This window comes from Corvus kubaryi, unplaced genomic scaffold, assembly GCF_017639235.1.
Source record: "Corvus kubaryi isolate FWS band 111438036 unplaced genomic scaffold, C.kubaryi_AGA036_p1.0 137, whole genome shotgun sequence".
In the NCBI taxonomy this organism is placed as follows: domain Eukaryota; kingdom Metazoa; phylum Chordata; class Aves; order Passeriformes; family Corvidae; genus Corvus; species Corvus kubaryi.
Window position 1 is genome coordinate 13,072,209 of NW_024580671.1, and position 16,681 is coordinate 13,088,889.

At 37.1% G+C, this 16,681-nt stretch overlaps 1 protein-coding gene across 1 annotated transcript in view; it reads right to left on the bottom strand.

Annotated features, from left to right (window-relative positions):
- Positions 1–16,681, bottom strand: part of ARID2 (AT-rich interaction domain 2) — a 92,757-nt gene that overhangs the window by 17,603 nt on the left and 58,473 nt on the right. The window contains exons 7-15 of the mRNA XM_042017911.1: positions 12,396–12,462; positions 12,061–12,311; positions 10,832–10,928; positions 10,541–10,750; positions 10,016–10,183; positions 8,897–8,972; positions 7,775–7,909; positions 7,125–7,324; positions 3,919–6,749 (exon numbers count right to left, since the gene is read on the bottom strand). Coding sequence (XP_041873845.1) covers positions 3,919–6,749; positions 7,125–7,324; positions 7,775–7,909; positions 8,897–8,972; positions 10,016–10,183; positions 10,541–10,750; positions 10,832–10,928; positions 12,061–12,311; positions 12,396–12,462 — 4,035 coding nt within the window. The remainder of the gene's footprint in view (positions 1–3,918; positions 6,750–7,124; positions 7,325–7,774; positions 7,910–8,896; positions 8,973–10,015; positions 10,184–10,540; positions 10,751–10,831; positions 10,929–12,060; positions 12,312–12,395; positions 12,463–16,681) is intronic.

The window sequence follows — 16,681 nt, forward strand, 5'->3', positions numbered from 1 at the left end:
AACTCATTTGCTCTGTGGCTGGGAATGAATTACACCTCCTGGAGCTGCACACCTGCTTTCTGGTGCATGCTAATTCTCAGCTTTCCAATCAACAGAGAGCAGGAGCACACAGTCAAGGCCACGCAGATTTTGCCACCTAAATTTCAACACAAGCATGTTTCAAGTGGGCAGCCTTAAGAGAAATGGGCGGACTATTTGTGAGGGGAAGACAGTGATGAGCAAGAAAGTCATTACTTTAAAAGCCAGATGAGGCAATTGAAATCAGATATGCTCAATTCTAAGAACTTGGAGTGATATCAGGGCATTCCTTTAAAACACGCACCAATTGGGGCAAACAAACATGGTTATGTTCAACAGATGTTTTGGAGGCGTTTGAAGAGGATAAAGAAAATGTGGCAAAGAAAAGCATACAGATAGGTAATTGCTCATTTCTTTTCCAACCACCAGTCTAGCACAATGACTCAGGAAAGCAATAAACCCGGAACAGGGAACACCAAAATAAAAGGAAGCCAAGAAAGTACAATGCCAGTTCTGTCTCAAGAGTACATTTCATGAACTTACAAAAGATAGATGCAGATATAAGAATAAAATTGCAACACTCCGTGTATCACATGTACCTATTCTGACATAACTAATATATCCCCTTCTTAATCATACTGCAAAATATGAAAAGAAATTTTAAAAAATTCAGTATACGTACAGTTATTTTTCAACAAGCTTTGCTGAGGTATACAATTAACAGTGAATAATCTCAGGTTATACACACAAGATACCTGTATTTGTCTAACTGGATTTCGACGGCACTTACATGGGCTGTCCCGTAAACAGCAAGTATACAATTTTCATTATTTTAATAGGCCACTTAAATTAACATTTTTCCCCAAGTACATAGTAGCATTCCATTTCAAGCTACTATTCATGTAATGAAACAAATTTCTCTTAACTTCTACATTCCCTTAAGGATTATTTAATTCTTTCATGCTTTCCTTAGTTTTCAGATTGCTGTTCCACTCCTGCCCTATTTGGTCATCCTTCCTTATGTTCCAGCATCTTCCTTTCTCCTCTCTGTAGTTCATGACAGCTAATCCTAGTGTAGTTGCATAACCAATACTCCCTTTTCTGTCCTCTGAACCTCTTTTTTCAGTCTTCCTGTTTGGTTTCACTTTTATTAATTTTTTTTTCTTCCATCCCTTTCATACTTCCCTGCAATACAAGCTATAGCTTAAAATAAAATTTTAAGCTAACAAGCAAACAGGAAATCACACAGTAAAACCTTCAGCAGCTACGTAATTTTGCCATAGCTAGTACCTCTTTATTCTCTGTCCCTCACCATTTTTCTCCACTGGATTGTATTTCTAATAAATTTCACACTGTTTGCAGTAAGAACCATGCTCTCCTTTTTCCTCCGCAAGACAGCCAATATATACTTAGGTACTTCAGAGAGGATAAAACAATGCAGATGCTCAAGTGAAAAAGTGTTCCTCAGCTGCTGCCTTTCAAAAAAGTCAGGGACAAGGAAGCTGCTTATCAGATGAGGAAGACTCAAAATGTGAGGGAGAAAACAGAAGATTACACAAGGCTTAATCTTAAACGAAATCATCACTAAAATTCACACCAAGTTCATGAGAATTTGGCTACATTTCTGGATATTTAAAGATACTCCTAAAAGCAGACTTAATATTGGAAATACCTAGCATCTCCTTTTCCAGAAAAGCAATGGCTATTGCAGCTGCTCAGCAGCTTTGGAGAAAGAAAAAGAGCTGCCCAGGGTGATTTTGGTACTGTTTATAATCCAACATGTTAAAGAAGTGGTGAAGATCTCTGCAAATCTTAAGCCAAACTATGAGGATCACTATATCTGAACAGAGTACTCTAAAATGGGTTGAACTATAAGTCAGTACTTGCAATATTATGATAGACACGATTCATAAATATACAGACAAATGGTTAAGGTAAATAGCTAAAGAATAAATTTCTCACCAAGATCAAAACTAATTAACTCATTTCTCCCACATTTCTGTAATTTTGAAGAAAGGAAGGGCATCCTACAGGATGCAGAATGAGCAAACTTTCAGGTAAGGAGACATTAAACCAAGTTCTTCTGATCTGCAAATTTCTACTGAATGGCAAACCCAGCTGGCATCATTTCTGTTTGTACAGAAATGAAAAATGTAGTAACTATTAATGACAGTGATACTAGGGATAGTGTAAAACAGAAACTATCAGCACAGAAAATATTTTTTTCTATCCTCCCCCTCTAGTATCATGATACACATTATTGAAATCAAATGAAATAGTCAAATGCAGTACTCCCTTCTCAAAATTCTTAAAATCTGATCATTTAGTAGCTGCTTGAGATGAAACTGCAAATTATTTTCAGGTACATATTAAGGGAATAAATAAACATATTCCATTCAAGAGACACAGCCACACCATTCTGTACTTCAGCCAAATCCTTAGCAAAGCTACAACAGAAATTCAAACTGTGTAACAGGTAAAGACACTTGGTGTAAAAAGCAAGGCATAGCTAATACATCCACACTACAGAAAAACTAGCATGTTGACCCTATGGTGCTAACAGAAACTATTAATTTTGGTCAAATTATTTCTAGTAAGAACAAAAATAAATAACATATCAAAAAACATACAGATCTCCCTCCAACAAAACCTAACTGAAAATTTAGGAGTGAGTTCAAAGGCATTATAAGAATTAACTCTCTGCACTGTTGCAGTTAAAAGCAAAAGGCAGACAAAGTAAAAAAGGAAGGTAACTTGTTTGTTAACTGTTAACCCTGACTTTTGACAACTAGAAAAGTCAAAAGAGTTTTCAGGAGCAACCTAACTTGTCACAGGAAATGAAGTAGCCCTAGCCAGCACTCATCACATTTTGAGTTCTAGGTCTGTGTATCAGGTCTATACCTTCTACTTCATCAAAGGCAAACAAATCCCCAACCAAATAAAAAAAAAGCTAAGAAATAAAAGACCTGTTACTTCAAGGTCAAAATGTACTAACGTACACTCAGGACTTCATTTCCTCTCTCTGGTCTATCAGAACTCTAACTGCCAGACTTATCATTCTATTCTCTTTGCTCCTATTCAGGTTAGGAATGGGTTTTTTTGGAGAGGGATTTTCTATGTACAAAACTAAAATAAATTCTACAGAATGGAATAATCTCAAACATGATTATTTTACTTATTAATACTCCTGATGTCCATACCTCATTTATAGTAAAGTGTTAGGGAGTAACCACTTTCAAAAGGTTTTAAATGAATTCAATCAATTAAGTGAATTAAAAAAAAACAAAAAACAACAAACCCTCTTCAAAGCTTAGCAAACAGAAAAAAAAAAAAAAACCAAAACAATGCTTGTTTTATTGATAAACACTGTAAATATTTTGTAATGAAGAAATGTAAATATTTCAACAAATTTACAAAATAATACTTTCTCCTAACTGTAGTGAATGCACAAAGCAAGACTCTGAAGACCAACTTCAAATGCAAAAACTTCAACTCATTTCAGCCATCCAGATGCAGGTGTGGTTTTTTTCAAAAAAGCATATTCACCCCTCCACAGTGACCAAGAATAAAATGCAGAAATATACAGATGTTTTTACAAGACCATCCAGCAAATCATTGTTTTCAGAACGGTTAATCCTTAAAGGAAGAAAATAGTGAGCAGAAGTTCTTTCCTCACTGTGTATTATCAAGCTACAAATTTTGAATTCCACTATTGTCACAGATACTGAAGAAGTATGTAAACTGTTAAAACTTTAGTCTGTGGAAGAACAGAAAGCATCATTTTCTGAATATTTTAAATACTATGCAAGAGATACCGACCAAGCTCACATTTTCAGCCATGTTATTTCACAGTATTAGTCAGAATCACAGAATAAACATAAAAAGAACACTGCAACATACCTGTGTGACCATGCTTTGTATATACGTGGTTGGATGCTGCTGCTTTTGTTGAACAGCACTTTCTATTGCTACTTTCGCTACAGTGCTTGGATCCGCTCCAGCTGGCACAGCAACCATAGTTGCACTGCAACCAGCATTGTTGGGGTCACTGATTGTAACAATTCTAACTCCTACTTTATTTGGAATTCCTGGAACAGTTTCCCTGTCATTATCCTCTGCTGGCCTCTTTGCAGTTTTGCATTCTGCTGTGCCATTAGTAGACCGAACTTCGGAGGACAGGGTAGACTGGGACACTCTAGGTCCTGAGTGTGGAACTGCTATGATTTGATGCCCCTGTATAACAGAGGCTGTAGATTGTGGTGAGACAACTACACTTGGGCGTTGCTGAGGCACATCTGAATTCAAACTTGAAGCTAGAGGTCCATTAGGTAAATCAGTGTTGGTACCACTAAGTTGCTGGGTTAACAGTTTTGCAGCCTCCTGTGTACCGCTTACAACAGGTGAACTACTCAAAGTTAATACAGGCCCATTAGAAATTCTTTCCCCTTGATCACCTTTGGCAGTATCTTGCTGCGTGGCATCCAAATTCCCTTGTTGTTCCACTGAAGATATCTCACCATTTCCTACATGATTGGAAGTTTTGTGATTTGGAATGTTTTTGCTCAAATGAGAACAATCTCCTTTATCAAAATCACAGATTCCATTAACTAGGGGCTTCTTCAAATCACTTTTAATTTCCTGTGTGTCCGTTTGTTCAAAGTTCTGCTTTCCAGGAGCTCCGTTCTCACCCATTTCTAATGATGGCCCATTACTGACTTGTGAGCACTGATTGGCCTCATTCTGTGTTTTCCCTGAGTTAGAAGGAGGTAGACTGGAGTCACTATACTTTCTCCCATTTAAAAGACTTCCCACCTGCATTTCATTTTCTTTTGCATCCCCATTGCTGGTGTTTGCAGCTCCTCTTCGGCAGGAAGGGTTCTCCATAACTTCAATTTTACGTTCATGAATGTGTAAACCTGTTGCTTCCTTTGCTTCTTCCTCCTTTTGGCAAATTATTTTATCACCTTTGAATGGGGGAGCAGCAGTACACGGTGATTGTCCAGCTGAAGGTGCTTGAGTAGCTGGAAGGGTTTGCACCTGTAGCCCAACTCCTGTCTGTGCTCCACTCACTGCAATTCCTGCTGGAGCAATGATCTGAGTTGCATTTCCCTGACTCACAGTTGCAGTAGCAAAACTCGTATTTGGCACAACTGTTATCGTAACCTGGTTGCCAGTAGTCCCTTGGAAAATAGTTGCTGGGCTGTTTGAGATCAACTGGCCTGGCAAAATCTGTAAATTAGAAATGGGTACTGTTTGCACTGCCCCTTGGGGCGGGATTGCACCCGGGACCAACTGAACATTTTGCTGTCCAACTAGCAGCTGCTGAGCTGGAGACTGTCCTTGAACTCCAAAACCTGGCGTCTGGTTATTGGCCATCTGATAAACCACCTGAGGGCTAGGAGCTCTTGCATTGTTAGGTGGAGGAATCTGTGGAGCTGGGAGTATAAGCTTTCCCCCTGGAGTTGAGGGGCCTCTTTTTGGAAGAAGCAGTTGTTTTATCAGGCTAGACTCACCAGAGTTGGGCTGGCCAACTCCTGTATTAGCTTGCTGTGATTGAACTTGCATTTGCATCGGTTGTTGTACCTGTACCTGCTGCTGCGATGATGCTGGTGAATGTTGCTGCTGCTGCTGCCTCTTTACAGAAAGCATCTGGCTAACAGTAGGAGGGGGTCCTTGTGACTGAGGAGTGGTAGATGAAGATGACATAACTGTAGGGACTTGATTATTTGTAACCGGACCTGGGGATGGTGAAGATGATGGAGTAATGCTTGGCTGTCCAGCCAACTGTACAGCTTGGCCAGCAGGAATAGAAGCTGGGTTAGCAAGCACAATTTGATGAATGGCTGGTGCGTATGTCTGACCTTGCTGAGCTGGCTGGCTTACAATCACTACGCTTTGCTGGGATGGTGGTGGAGGCTGCTGCTGTGGCTGCTGCCCCACAGCAGATGGACCTTGCTGAGATGGTAGAGGCTTTGGTGCAATGTTCTGAAACCCTACTCTAGATGTTGGTGGGTTCTGAACACCTGCAATTGTAACCACCTGCCCAGCTGCTACTTGGAAATTTTGTACTGTGGTGGCAGAAACAATGTTAGATGCAGAGGTTGTGACATACTGCTGTGGCGCTATGATGACTGTATCTTGTTGCTGGTTACCCGCCGAGGACTGCTGAGATGATGTCTGCCCAGGTTGTGATGATGTGCTGATTAGCTGTTGACCCTGTGAAACTGCTGAACTGCATGCTGGTAGGTTTTGAACTCTGCCAAATATATGACCCTGAGGTACAGCTTGCTGAATTACCGTAACAGGAGTGCCTGAAGGTATCTGTCCTGGTACCACTGCGTGCAGTGGAGACTGTTGTTGAATTACAGGTTGGTGGTGAAGCATCTGAGAACTCACAACTGTAACAGACGGCTGCTGGCCTGTAGTGCTGTGATTTTGATTAGAAGCTCCTCCTACAGCAATAGGAACAGGAACTGCAGACTGAGGAACAGAGCTCTGTATTACTGCAGCCTTCACTACTTCACAGGATATTGGACCTTTATTCTGTATAACAGTCATTGGAGCATTTTGTTGTGTATGAATAGGATTTTGTGGAATTCTAGAAACAGTCTGTGCCACAGTGTGAACACCTTGAATTGGAAAAGACATCTGTGTTGCTGTCAAAGTTGAAGATTGGTTAATAGCGGTCCTCTGATAGTGATTTCCTACACCTGGTAGCCCATGTGGGATTCCTGTTGAAATAAACACAATAAAAGTTTGGAAGCAGAGATTATTTTGAACACATTAACTAACAAATTTTTAAAAATCCAAGATTTGAAATTGCAATTCTACATAAACCAGTTTCTATTCTCAGCTCTACAGAGTCTGAATTAATGATGCAGCAACAATGGCTTGTCTGCTGGCCGGCAAGCTTATGAGTTACACATCGAAGGCTAGAATGGCATGCAAGGAAATACTGCAATACTATTCCCAACATTACTGAATAAACTCAATCTAAACATGTGGCCTCAACTTCCAGCACTTTCAAGCTATGTTCAAAAACTTCTGGCTTTTATTATGGTTTCAGGATCAATGCAAAATACTTTATACATAATTAATTTAAAAACCTGCTGGCAAAGGAGACGAAGACACATCAGGAATTGAATCAACCCGGACAACTGGGGTAGACGAAGTTGGTGGCTGCTGATAGTACATCTGAATGGGAAGTGGTATAGCTCTCCTTTTCACTCCTACCACATGTATATGTGCTTGACCATTGTTACTTGGATCTTCTACTCTCTTCACTGTATGATTTGGAAAGACAGTTCTGCCAAACACAACATAAATCTATGTTAATAAACACAATAACTCAACTCTCTTACAATCTTTTTCTTTTACCTAACTGCTCTTGTGTGCAGAGTAATAGCAGGAATACCTGCATCTTTACAATACAGCAGGATTTTCCAACAGCATGTGAGTGTTATCAGTGAGGACTAGCAGGTCCCCCAGATGGCCAAGGTGTCATAGAACCTAAGTGAAAATTACAAAATCTCAAAAAACTACTTCAGAAAGAATTAGAAGGACTAGAGGCAGAGAAGGAGCCCATTCAAAGATGTTGAAATAGAATGAAATAAACTCTAGACATTTGTTTCAATTAGAATTCCAAAACTGGATGTCTTTCAACTCAGCAGATCTTTTCTCAAAGAAACCTAAAGCTATCAGTTAGTATTGAGAACACAGAATTGCTTCTTTATTGCTGCATAAATTCTTGTCTTACCGCAAGCATTTATAAAATCCAGTTGATGTTAGGATTCCACCTCGAGCTAATTTACTACAAGTAGAGAGGTATTCAGAGTACATTTCTGCTCGAGAGACTGAGCAATCAAGGTTCACTTCAAAATGGGCATTCAACCTGAGGATGAAAAAATAAACTATGAAGCAAAATACTGTATCACAGACACTTCTGAGATCTGCCAACACAATATGAAAAATAGCATTTTAGGATATTGCTTTGTCAGATGTCCGTTTCACACTTTCCTTCCCACTGCTTATGAATCAAAACATTGGATCCCTAACGCTTGCGGTCAGTTTTACATGCAGTATCTTATTTACATACTTAAATACATATTATTTATGCAGAACAGTCTCTACATATGCCTTTTTTATTGTATATTCTGAAAAAACAAATGAGAATCCATGGTTTGTTGGCATCTCCTCCCCACAGCTCTATTCTTATTCCTTAATGATCCTACTTTAGCAAAAGATGAGCTAAAAGCTAGCTAATTCTTCATCACAACTTTTTATTGTGAGTCAGTATTTGGAGTGTGAGTTGATTTACATAAGACAAATAGCTCAGAAAGATCACCCACAATCTACATGAGAACCACAGGAGGGATAGTTTCTCTCCACATATCTGGCAATAATATTAGTTGAAAGCAAGAGAATTTGGATGGAGAAGACTCCGATCTTCCTTAACTTGAGGTTCACAATGATCATGTAAGAGTTTTGCAGGGCCTAGCTTCATAATTTGATAATTACTTTTACACTGATTCAGTAATATAGCAACACATTACCAGATGAAAATACCTGTGAAACAGGTAACACTCCTTGACAATTTAAAAAATAAATTAAATCAAGATCAGAGTTAAAACTCAAATCAAATTCTGTCCTAAGAGACAAAACAAGTAATTTCATGGATCAACAGGCGAAGACTGAATATTCTGGTCGAGTTTTTGCTTTCTTCAAAGCAATGACAGAATGGATTTGGTTTACACTTTTCAGAAAAAAAAGTCTAACAGTAAGGAGAAGCAAACTAGAAAATTCTGTGACACATGAATTCAGTATTTTTCTTTGTTTTTCTTCTTCATTAATGTATTTGAATAGAACTATATATACTTACCACTGACATGCAAATTTCTCGCTGTCTATTTCTACTATTCCTGGAGGTGGAGCAACATGTGGTGCTGTCCTAGAGGCTGTAGAGAATGTGGGGAAGGAAAAAAAAAACCAAAACTTGCTGAAATGTTTTCTTATCCTCCTGAATGAAGCATTTAACGACATCCACTGGTACAGTTCCTCCTATGTTTGTCAGTAAGGGTGTATCCAGCTAAGGCAAGTCACAAAGGTGCCCTATGCAGACTAAAGATCTGCTCCACAGTTTACCAAAGTGAAGCAGGGCTTGCCAGGGGCAGAGTCACGACTGAAGTGCAATCACGAGGTGTGCACCTAGTGAACGGCTGCTTCCAGATTCATGATCACGATCTCAGTACATTACAGTACTGAGCATGATTTTAAAGGGGCGCAATACTCCGCCACAACAGGCACAAAGACACAGCAATTATTTTTCCAATTCTTAAGTGGATACAAATATAATGCAAAGGATTTTGTGGCAATGTCACATCAGTTCATCCTATTCACTCTTGTTCACCCCCTTGGTTACATTCTCTCCCAGTCATTTTTGCTGTGGTATCTGCACCCATTCCAGAAGCAGCACACTTGGACATGCAAGCCAGTGTCTGTTGCAATGGTTCTTCCTCAGTAACTTCCTAAGAATAATCAAGATTTGGTTCACATAACAAGAAACTGTTCAGAACCTTCAAGAGTGAGTCTATCTCATCTCATCTCTGCAACTCTATCAAACACTACATGTTACTGTGGAATAATACCTAGTGTAAAACAAAATATAAAAAGGACCTCTAATTCTCTGCAAATTGTGGGAACAATCTAGAATGCATACATTTTCTTTCCACTGAACAAGTTAAAATAAGCAATGTATGTAACTTTCAGAGAACTTTCAGATTAGCAATTGAGTAACAATAAAATTTTTCCAAAGCTTGTTTCACAACAGTTTTGGGTAACACAGCAGATTTGCTTCATGAGCAAGTGTTTGAAAAAGATATGTATGTTATGCATAATGGTACACTTACTTATGTACGCTAATCAGAAATCTAGAGAAGATAAAAATCAGAGATCATATGGGAAATCATAGAAGAGTGTGTTCTCTTGCAGTGATACTCACCTGGGACACCTGCTGCATGGGCCTGTGAAGAACCATGATCCATTACCTGTGGTCTGACATCAAGTATTCCTTGCTGGCTAACACACTGATGTTCAATGAGCTTTACAGCAGTAAGAGCATCAGGTCCAAACATCTGGATGTCCATAGAAACCAGACATACTAATGTATCTAAAGTATTGAATGTAAAACCAACAATGACATTAGGACAAGACAAATGAATGCTGCTGAAACATACTGATTTGCTTTAAAATTGCCATGTGTTGAAAGGAAACAAGTCTTTGCATGCTTCTGTATGTTTTTGAGTTTTTTTTAAACACACTTCGTGGCATTAAAAAAAAAACTTCAGAATTTTTAGCATCATCAATTCCTTGAGGAGACAATGAATAAATTTAGTAAATTCCATCCCCATGCTGTGTGCTCGCATACACACAAGCAATCCACATTTTAAAGAATATGTCACCGTCAGTGGTTATGCCTTTTTTCCTGCATAAGGGAGAGTAGTAATAGATTTTGCTTCTCCCTTACCTATGCTCTTCTCCACTTTAGCAATCTTTGAGCAGGCCACTTCTCCCATTTCTGTGAGCATGTATAGCACCTCAAGTGCCGAGATTACAAGCAGCACATCTGGTAGTGTGAGATGACATATGATCTCTTTATAGGATTCTTGATCCACATATTCACAAATTAAGACACCATTATCTTCAGCCTTACAAAGATTTGCCAAGATTTCCATGCCTGAAGAACAAATGCAAAGTAAGTTTTAAACAGTAGTAATTACAATTCTGATACAACAACAGGAATAGCTAGAGATCTTACCTCTCATTTTTAAAAATCTATCCCTCGACATGAGGCATTTTGTAACAGTGTGGAACATTAGATGAGTAGTTTTGAAATCAACAGGATCCAGAAGAAGCTGATGTGAAAGAAAAAAAAATTACTAACACTATCCATAGTGCTAATGGCTCAAATCCTTCAATTTGCGTATCAAAATATAACATCCAGAAGTATTTAACTGCAGTACACACAAATTATACTCATGTTCATAAAAACTGAACCCTGTGAGCTTTTGATTGTAGCTAGCATTTTGAGCCTCTTCCTCCTCTTCTGCTCTGAAGCAGCAATCTAACTTACACTTTCCAGTGCTCAGAATAACAAAAATAACTTTATTCTCAGGCAGTCAACAGTACATACAAATGGATTTTAATATCCAAGGAAGACCAGAACTTGAGTAACAAGTACTCCTTCCCAAATGCTATCCCAGTCATTCGTCTTGTTTCTACTTCTGCTTCTCAATTAGAGGACTCAGCTGTAAGTAACATTCTTTCTCATTCAGAAGAAGCTGGGTACATGGTAAATGAAAAACACCATCTTTTTTCAGTATCTAGTAGTGGACAAATACTTCCCGTCTTACTCTCTGATAGTACCCATTTTACTTAAATTTTTATGCTATATTTTAAAATATAAGGACTATCTGAACATACTACCGATAAAATCCATATAATTTATCTGCATGATAGTATGACATACTGAAATAGTATATTATATAACACTTAACCTCTACCAAAAAAAAAAAAAAAAAAAAGCCTCACATGATTCTGGCAGCATACCCAGTGGCATATGACTAGTTTACACAGACTACAGTACACAGAACATAAAACCCTCTACAACCATCTCTCTTAAACATACTATTTTGAAGATATGACTAAAGGTTATAATCATAAAGTGATGAAGGTAGCATACAGACTGCAGAACTTAACAAATTCCTTTCTTCTCTCTGGGAAACTAAACTGAAAATTATACACTATGAATATCTTGTATCTCCCTGCATCACCAGTCTTCTTCATGTGATTCTATTTTAGCAGCTGACACATACAGTCAGATTTTACTTTTGGCTCTGAACACTTGTTTTCAAATTGCTAATTACAAATTCAGAGAATAATTTATTTCCTTCTCCATGCAATGATAAAGGAAAAAAAAAATAATTTCATGAACACTAATGCTTTCATCAACTTATACTTGAATTGTTCCATTTGGAAGAACATTACCTCTGCTGCAATATTTCCCAGCGTATCAAGCCCCAACTGCCGTAGAGAAATAAAGTGACTGTGAGCAGAGAGTAGCAGGAACCGAAGACAAGTACGATTAGCTGCCAGAAGTTTAACATTTCCCTCTTCAAAAGAAAGATTTCGTAAAATCACTGCTATCTGAAGTACTCGCTGCCCTTCGATATCATTAATGCCCAACTTGCGAGGTGGATGAAATAAGGATTCCCAAATCCATTCTTCTGATGGAATATCTACGAAGTAAATAAATAAATTTTAGTCCTTCCTCTGCTGTATTTACCAACATGTATGTACTAAGATTAGTCAAGATGTCTCACCTTGAGATTTGCTTCTGTCAGAAATTAGATCACGAACTTCAATATCCTCAACAATATCCTTCCAAAACTGAAGAAAAAATTAAAAATACTTAATTTCTAGGGGATATTTCTTTAAATATTAATTACTTTTATTTCTATAATGTTAAAATATTTAAATAATACTAAAATAATTGTTCTTTAAAAATTTCCTAGTACCTTGATTCATCTGATAGTAACCAGAAGTGATGACATGCAAGATGTTCAGTACTTTACATTAGGAAACTCTTCCCTTCAAGCACCAGAAGTAGGCAGCCACAGGCAATCAACACTACCACAGAAGTGCTTTGCTGAAGCACATACTGAAACTATAGGGCAGTTTCCCGTGCACCATTAGAAATACAGCAATTACAAATGGACAAGAAGTACAGTTCATCCTCCATCATCTCCAAACAGTGATGACCCAAGGCAGAATAAGGTGACTCCTCCCAGTCCCAGTAGATCTTAAGACTCCTGCAAGAAGTTGCTATTTGGAAAGACTTTTTAAAGCTGCTGTTGTGTTTCCTACTTCATCGTAGCACAATAAAAAGAGAGAAACAACCACCACCATCACAAAAACTCTTTATAAATATAACCAAAGCTGAATGCTTCAGCAGACTGGAATTCAAATTACTTTTCAAATTTATGGCCTGGTCTGTAAATGGTTGTTTTATTGCTAGTCCTGTTGAAATTCAAGAATTAATCAAGGAATTAAGGTTTGCAGGCTAATAAAAATATATATTGTGATGTGTAATAATATAAAAATATATAATAATACATGCATTCTAATGTGTATATCTGAACAAAGATATAAACCTTCCTTTGACTAATAAAAATCCGTACATTCCTTTGACTCACTGATGAAATACAGTTCCTCTTTTGACTATAATCACAGAATAAAACCACCAATAAATCTGGATAAAAAGGGAAGGATGGGAAGTACAACCAGCTGAACAGCAGGAGAAATTTTGCTATGCAAATGTAATTACTAAATTACAGCATTCATACCAAGCTTGACACTACTATTTTCTTGAAAAATACAATACTACAGATTTTCTAAATTGGAAGGAAAAGAATTTTATTTCCACTGCAATGTTGCTAAATGGCGTCCAAGTACTGTTTAGTAAAGAGGATTACTTGCACAGAAAGGATTATTACCTCATTTTAGCAAAGACAAAACAGCTAGAAAAAGTCTTAATTTCTTACTGTTTGTGACAAATAGATTTTTCTAATTAATACTGAAGCTATCACCAAAAGCCACAGAAGACAAAGGCATGCAGGCAAAATTCTGTTACAAGGGAACAGGTGAAACATGACAGGTTTTTTTTGCCCAAAGGAACGGCAAAAATGGAAAAACATAAATTAAGCTTTCTGGGTATTCATTTGAAAAACACACAGCACAAAGGCAATAAAAAAATCAGTTTAGCATCACAAGCAGTTATTTATTCCCTACTATGAATGACAGCTGTGATCTAGTACTACATATTAATAGAAATAACAAGGCAGGGTGCAAAACTGAAGTTCTTTATCAATAATTACTCCTACGTATATATCTGGATGATGGTAACACGCTGCCAATAGAAACATAAAGCTAAAACTTTGAAGCAACCAAATAATGCTAAGAGATAATGGACAAAGGTAAAGAACTTGATTCACATTCACAGTCTGATTACTGTCAGTAGCTAAGTTCCTTTGGAAAAAGATGCAAAGGATTATACTTCACTGAAAATCACATAAACCAAATTACTGTCCATAAAAACAGTGGACATTTGAATCCACAAACCATAATGTAGCAATGGTATGACTACTTATTGTCCAAGAAAAATACGAGAGCAACTGGAATCAAGTCAGCTTGACAAATTACTGTGAGAGACAAGAAAAGTGATGTTTGAAAAGTATTTCAGGTATTTAAGTGCATAAGGACCTCTCTCTGTGTACTGTCTGAGAACGACTCAGAGGATAAATGCACAGTAAAGAATTTTTAAATTTATACAAAGAAGAAAGAGTTGGGCAATAAAATAAAAAAATCACAGAAGAAGAAAACCAGAGAAGTAAGTAAGGCACAAAAACTGCATATATATGGATTTTGGAACTCTACAGCTAGAGGAGGCCTCAAGTAAGTCCAAAAACATGAAACCCAAATCATTTGACTGAAGTAAACGAAGATGAACGGTGCATGAAGAAATGTAATGCAATTTGTCACACACTACACACCAGACACTGAGCAGCTGCTGGAGACATGAAAGAAATACCTGGAAAAACAGCTAAATCTATCCGATTATAAACATACTATATAAACAAATAACTCTTGAAAGCAAACTATACTCACAAGTGAACCTTGGTAACATGAGGATATTCAAAGCTAAGTGAAACAGTTAAAAATGGGAAAGTTTCCAGAGTACAGGAGAAAACATCTGAGCAGGATGCCATCAGAGCTTGTGGATGGGGACAACAAAACAAACAAGGAGAGATACAAGATGACTGGCTAAATGCCAGTTGTTCCAATCCTTAAGTAAGGACATACAATCAAGTCCAACTAACTAGAGATTTAAGCTTACTGACAGCACCAGGAAAAATCAAGAGGGGATATAGCAGCGAATTAACATAGCTGTAAGAGATAACAGCAGGTTCAACTTAAGTAACACTCAAATTTAGACAATTAGTGGAACAAATTCACTGACTATTAAAAACATTTGATTCAGTTTAGAAGTAAGCTCTGTAGAAAGTGAGAAAGTATGTCCTGTGGCAGGTAAGATAATGGAAAATACAAAATTTTCAAACAGTTTTATATAATGCAGTAATGATTGGGGGAAGGGAAAGAAAAAAGAAAAGAAAGGTAATTGATTCCCTTGAAGTTTAGTATAAAGAAACACATTGTTTTTCATCTTCAGCTGACACAGCAATGATACTGGAGAACACAAGTAGCAGTAAAATGAAAAAACAAAAAAATAAAGATTTTTATTTTATATGATAATATGAACAGTGAAAGGAGGAACTTATTTAATAGCTGTTATTTTTTCTTGAAACTGCAAAAGCACATTAAAAAAAACCCCAAAACAAACACCAAAACCAGATATACGTGTCTATGCTGACAACCAAGTATCTCTCTCCTACATCAGGAAGCTCCCATGCTTCCCCCTGATTCCTGTTTTGACACAGACACAGCTGCAATACAAAATAAATTACTTCCAGTAGTAGGGTCAAACAAATGCTTGCAGTGAGATGCTCTTAAAAATCTGAATTCTTGGCATTAGAGATACTTTTAGATCTGATGTCAGTTTTTCACATGCTTTCTGAGTATTTCTGACATGCTGTCAGCAGTATTTCACTACAGAGTGGTACTATATATGTTGTAACGTCCAAAAATAGATCTTGGAGAGAATCCAAGTTTTTTATTAGTAAACCTTACTGCAGTTACAGTGGTTCTACTTAAAACTTTGTTAAACATTTATAAGAACCAGCTGCCCTTATACCAATTACTTAAGTTTATATAATTAATATCTAATAAATTAGAATACTGTATAATTTTAAATGTTTACAGATCTAGACATGGCGCTTGTTGCTGCTCTAGATCAGCAACAGTCTGTGACAGCTTAGGGTGAAGTCAACACAGAAGAGCTGAGTGCTTAAAACAAACAAACCAACCAACCAACCAAAACACAACCTACAGTACTTCTGGACATATTTTTTCAATGGAAAAGGGAAATGAAGATTATGAAACAGTTATTTTTACACTTAAGTTTGGCACATTTGTATCACATTTTCAAGTCCATATACTCACAAATATGAGAGCTTAGCTTTCTTGGTTTTAAGTTTACTTAGGAAATTTCGATTAGGGAATCTATTCACTTGTATTTCAACACCACTTATCAATTAACTACAACTACTATGGTCCAGCTTGTTCCCAAACTGAGTTACATAAAACTAAAACAAAAGATAAATGGAGAAAGCTCCCAACAAATATCGTTCTGTAATACTGGTAAGATATTTCAATATATGAAACTATTATGGAATTGAGCAGAAACCTAGTTTCATAAGGAACTGAGATTATCTCTCCACATTTTTACTTAATAAAAAGCATAAGGTATCCAAATAAATTTTAATCTAGCTTTCTTCTATTTTAGCCACATAAATCATCACCTGTAATTCAATTCAAAGAAATTGCATATCATAGTAAATATGCTGAAATATCAAATCTCTTCCAGCTATAATTCATCCACCAAAACAAATTCATCTAGAATAAATAACCATTTGTACAAAGAAACTTCAGT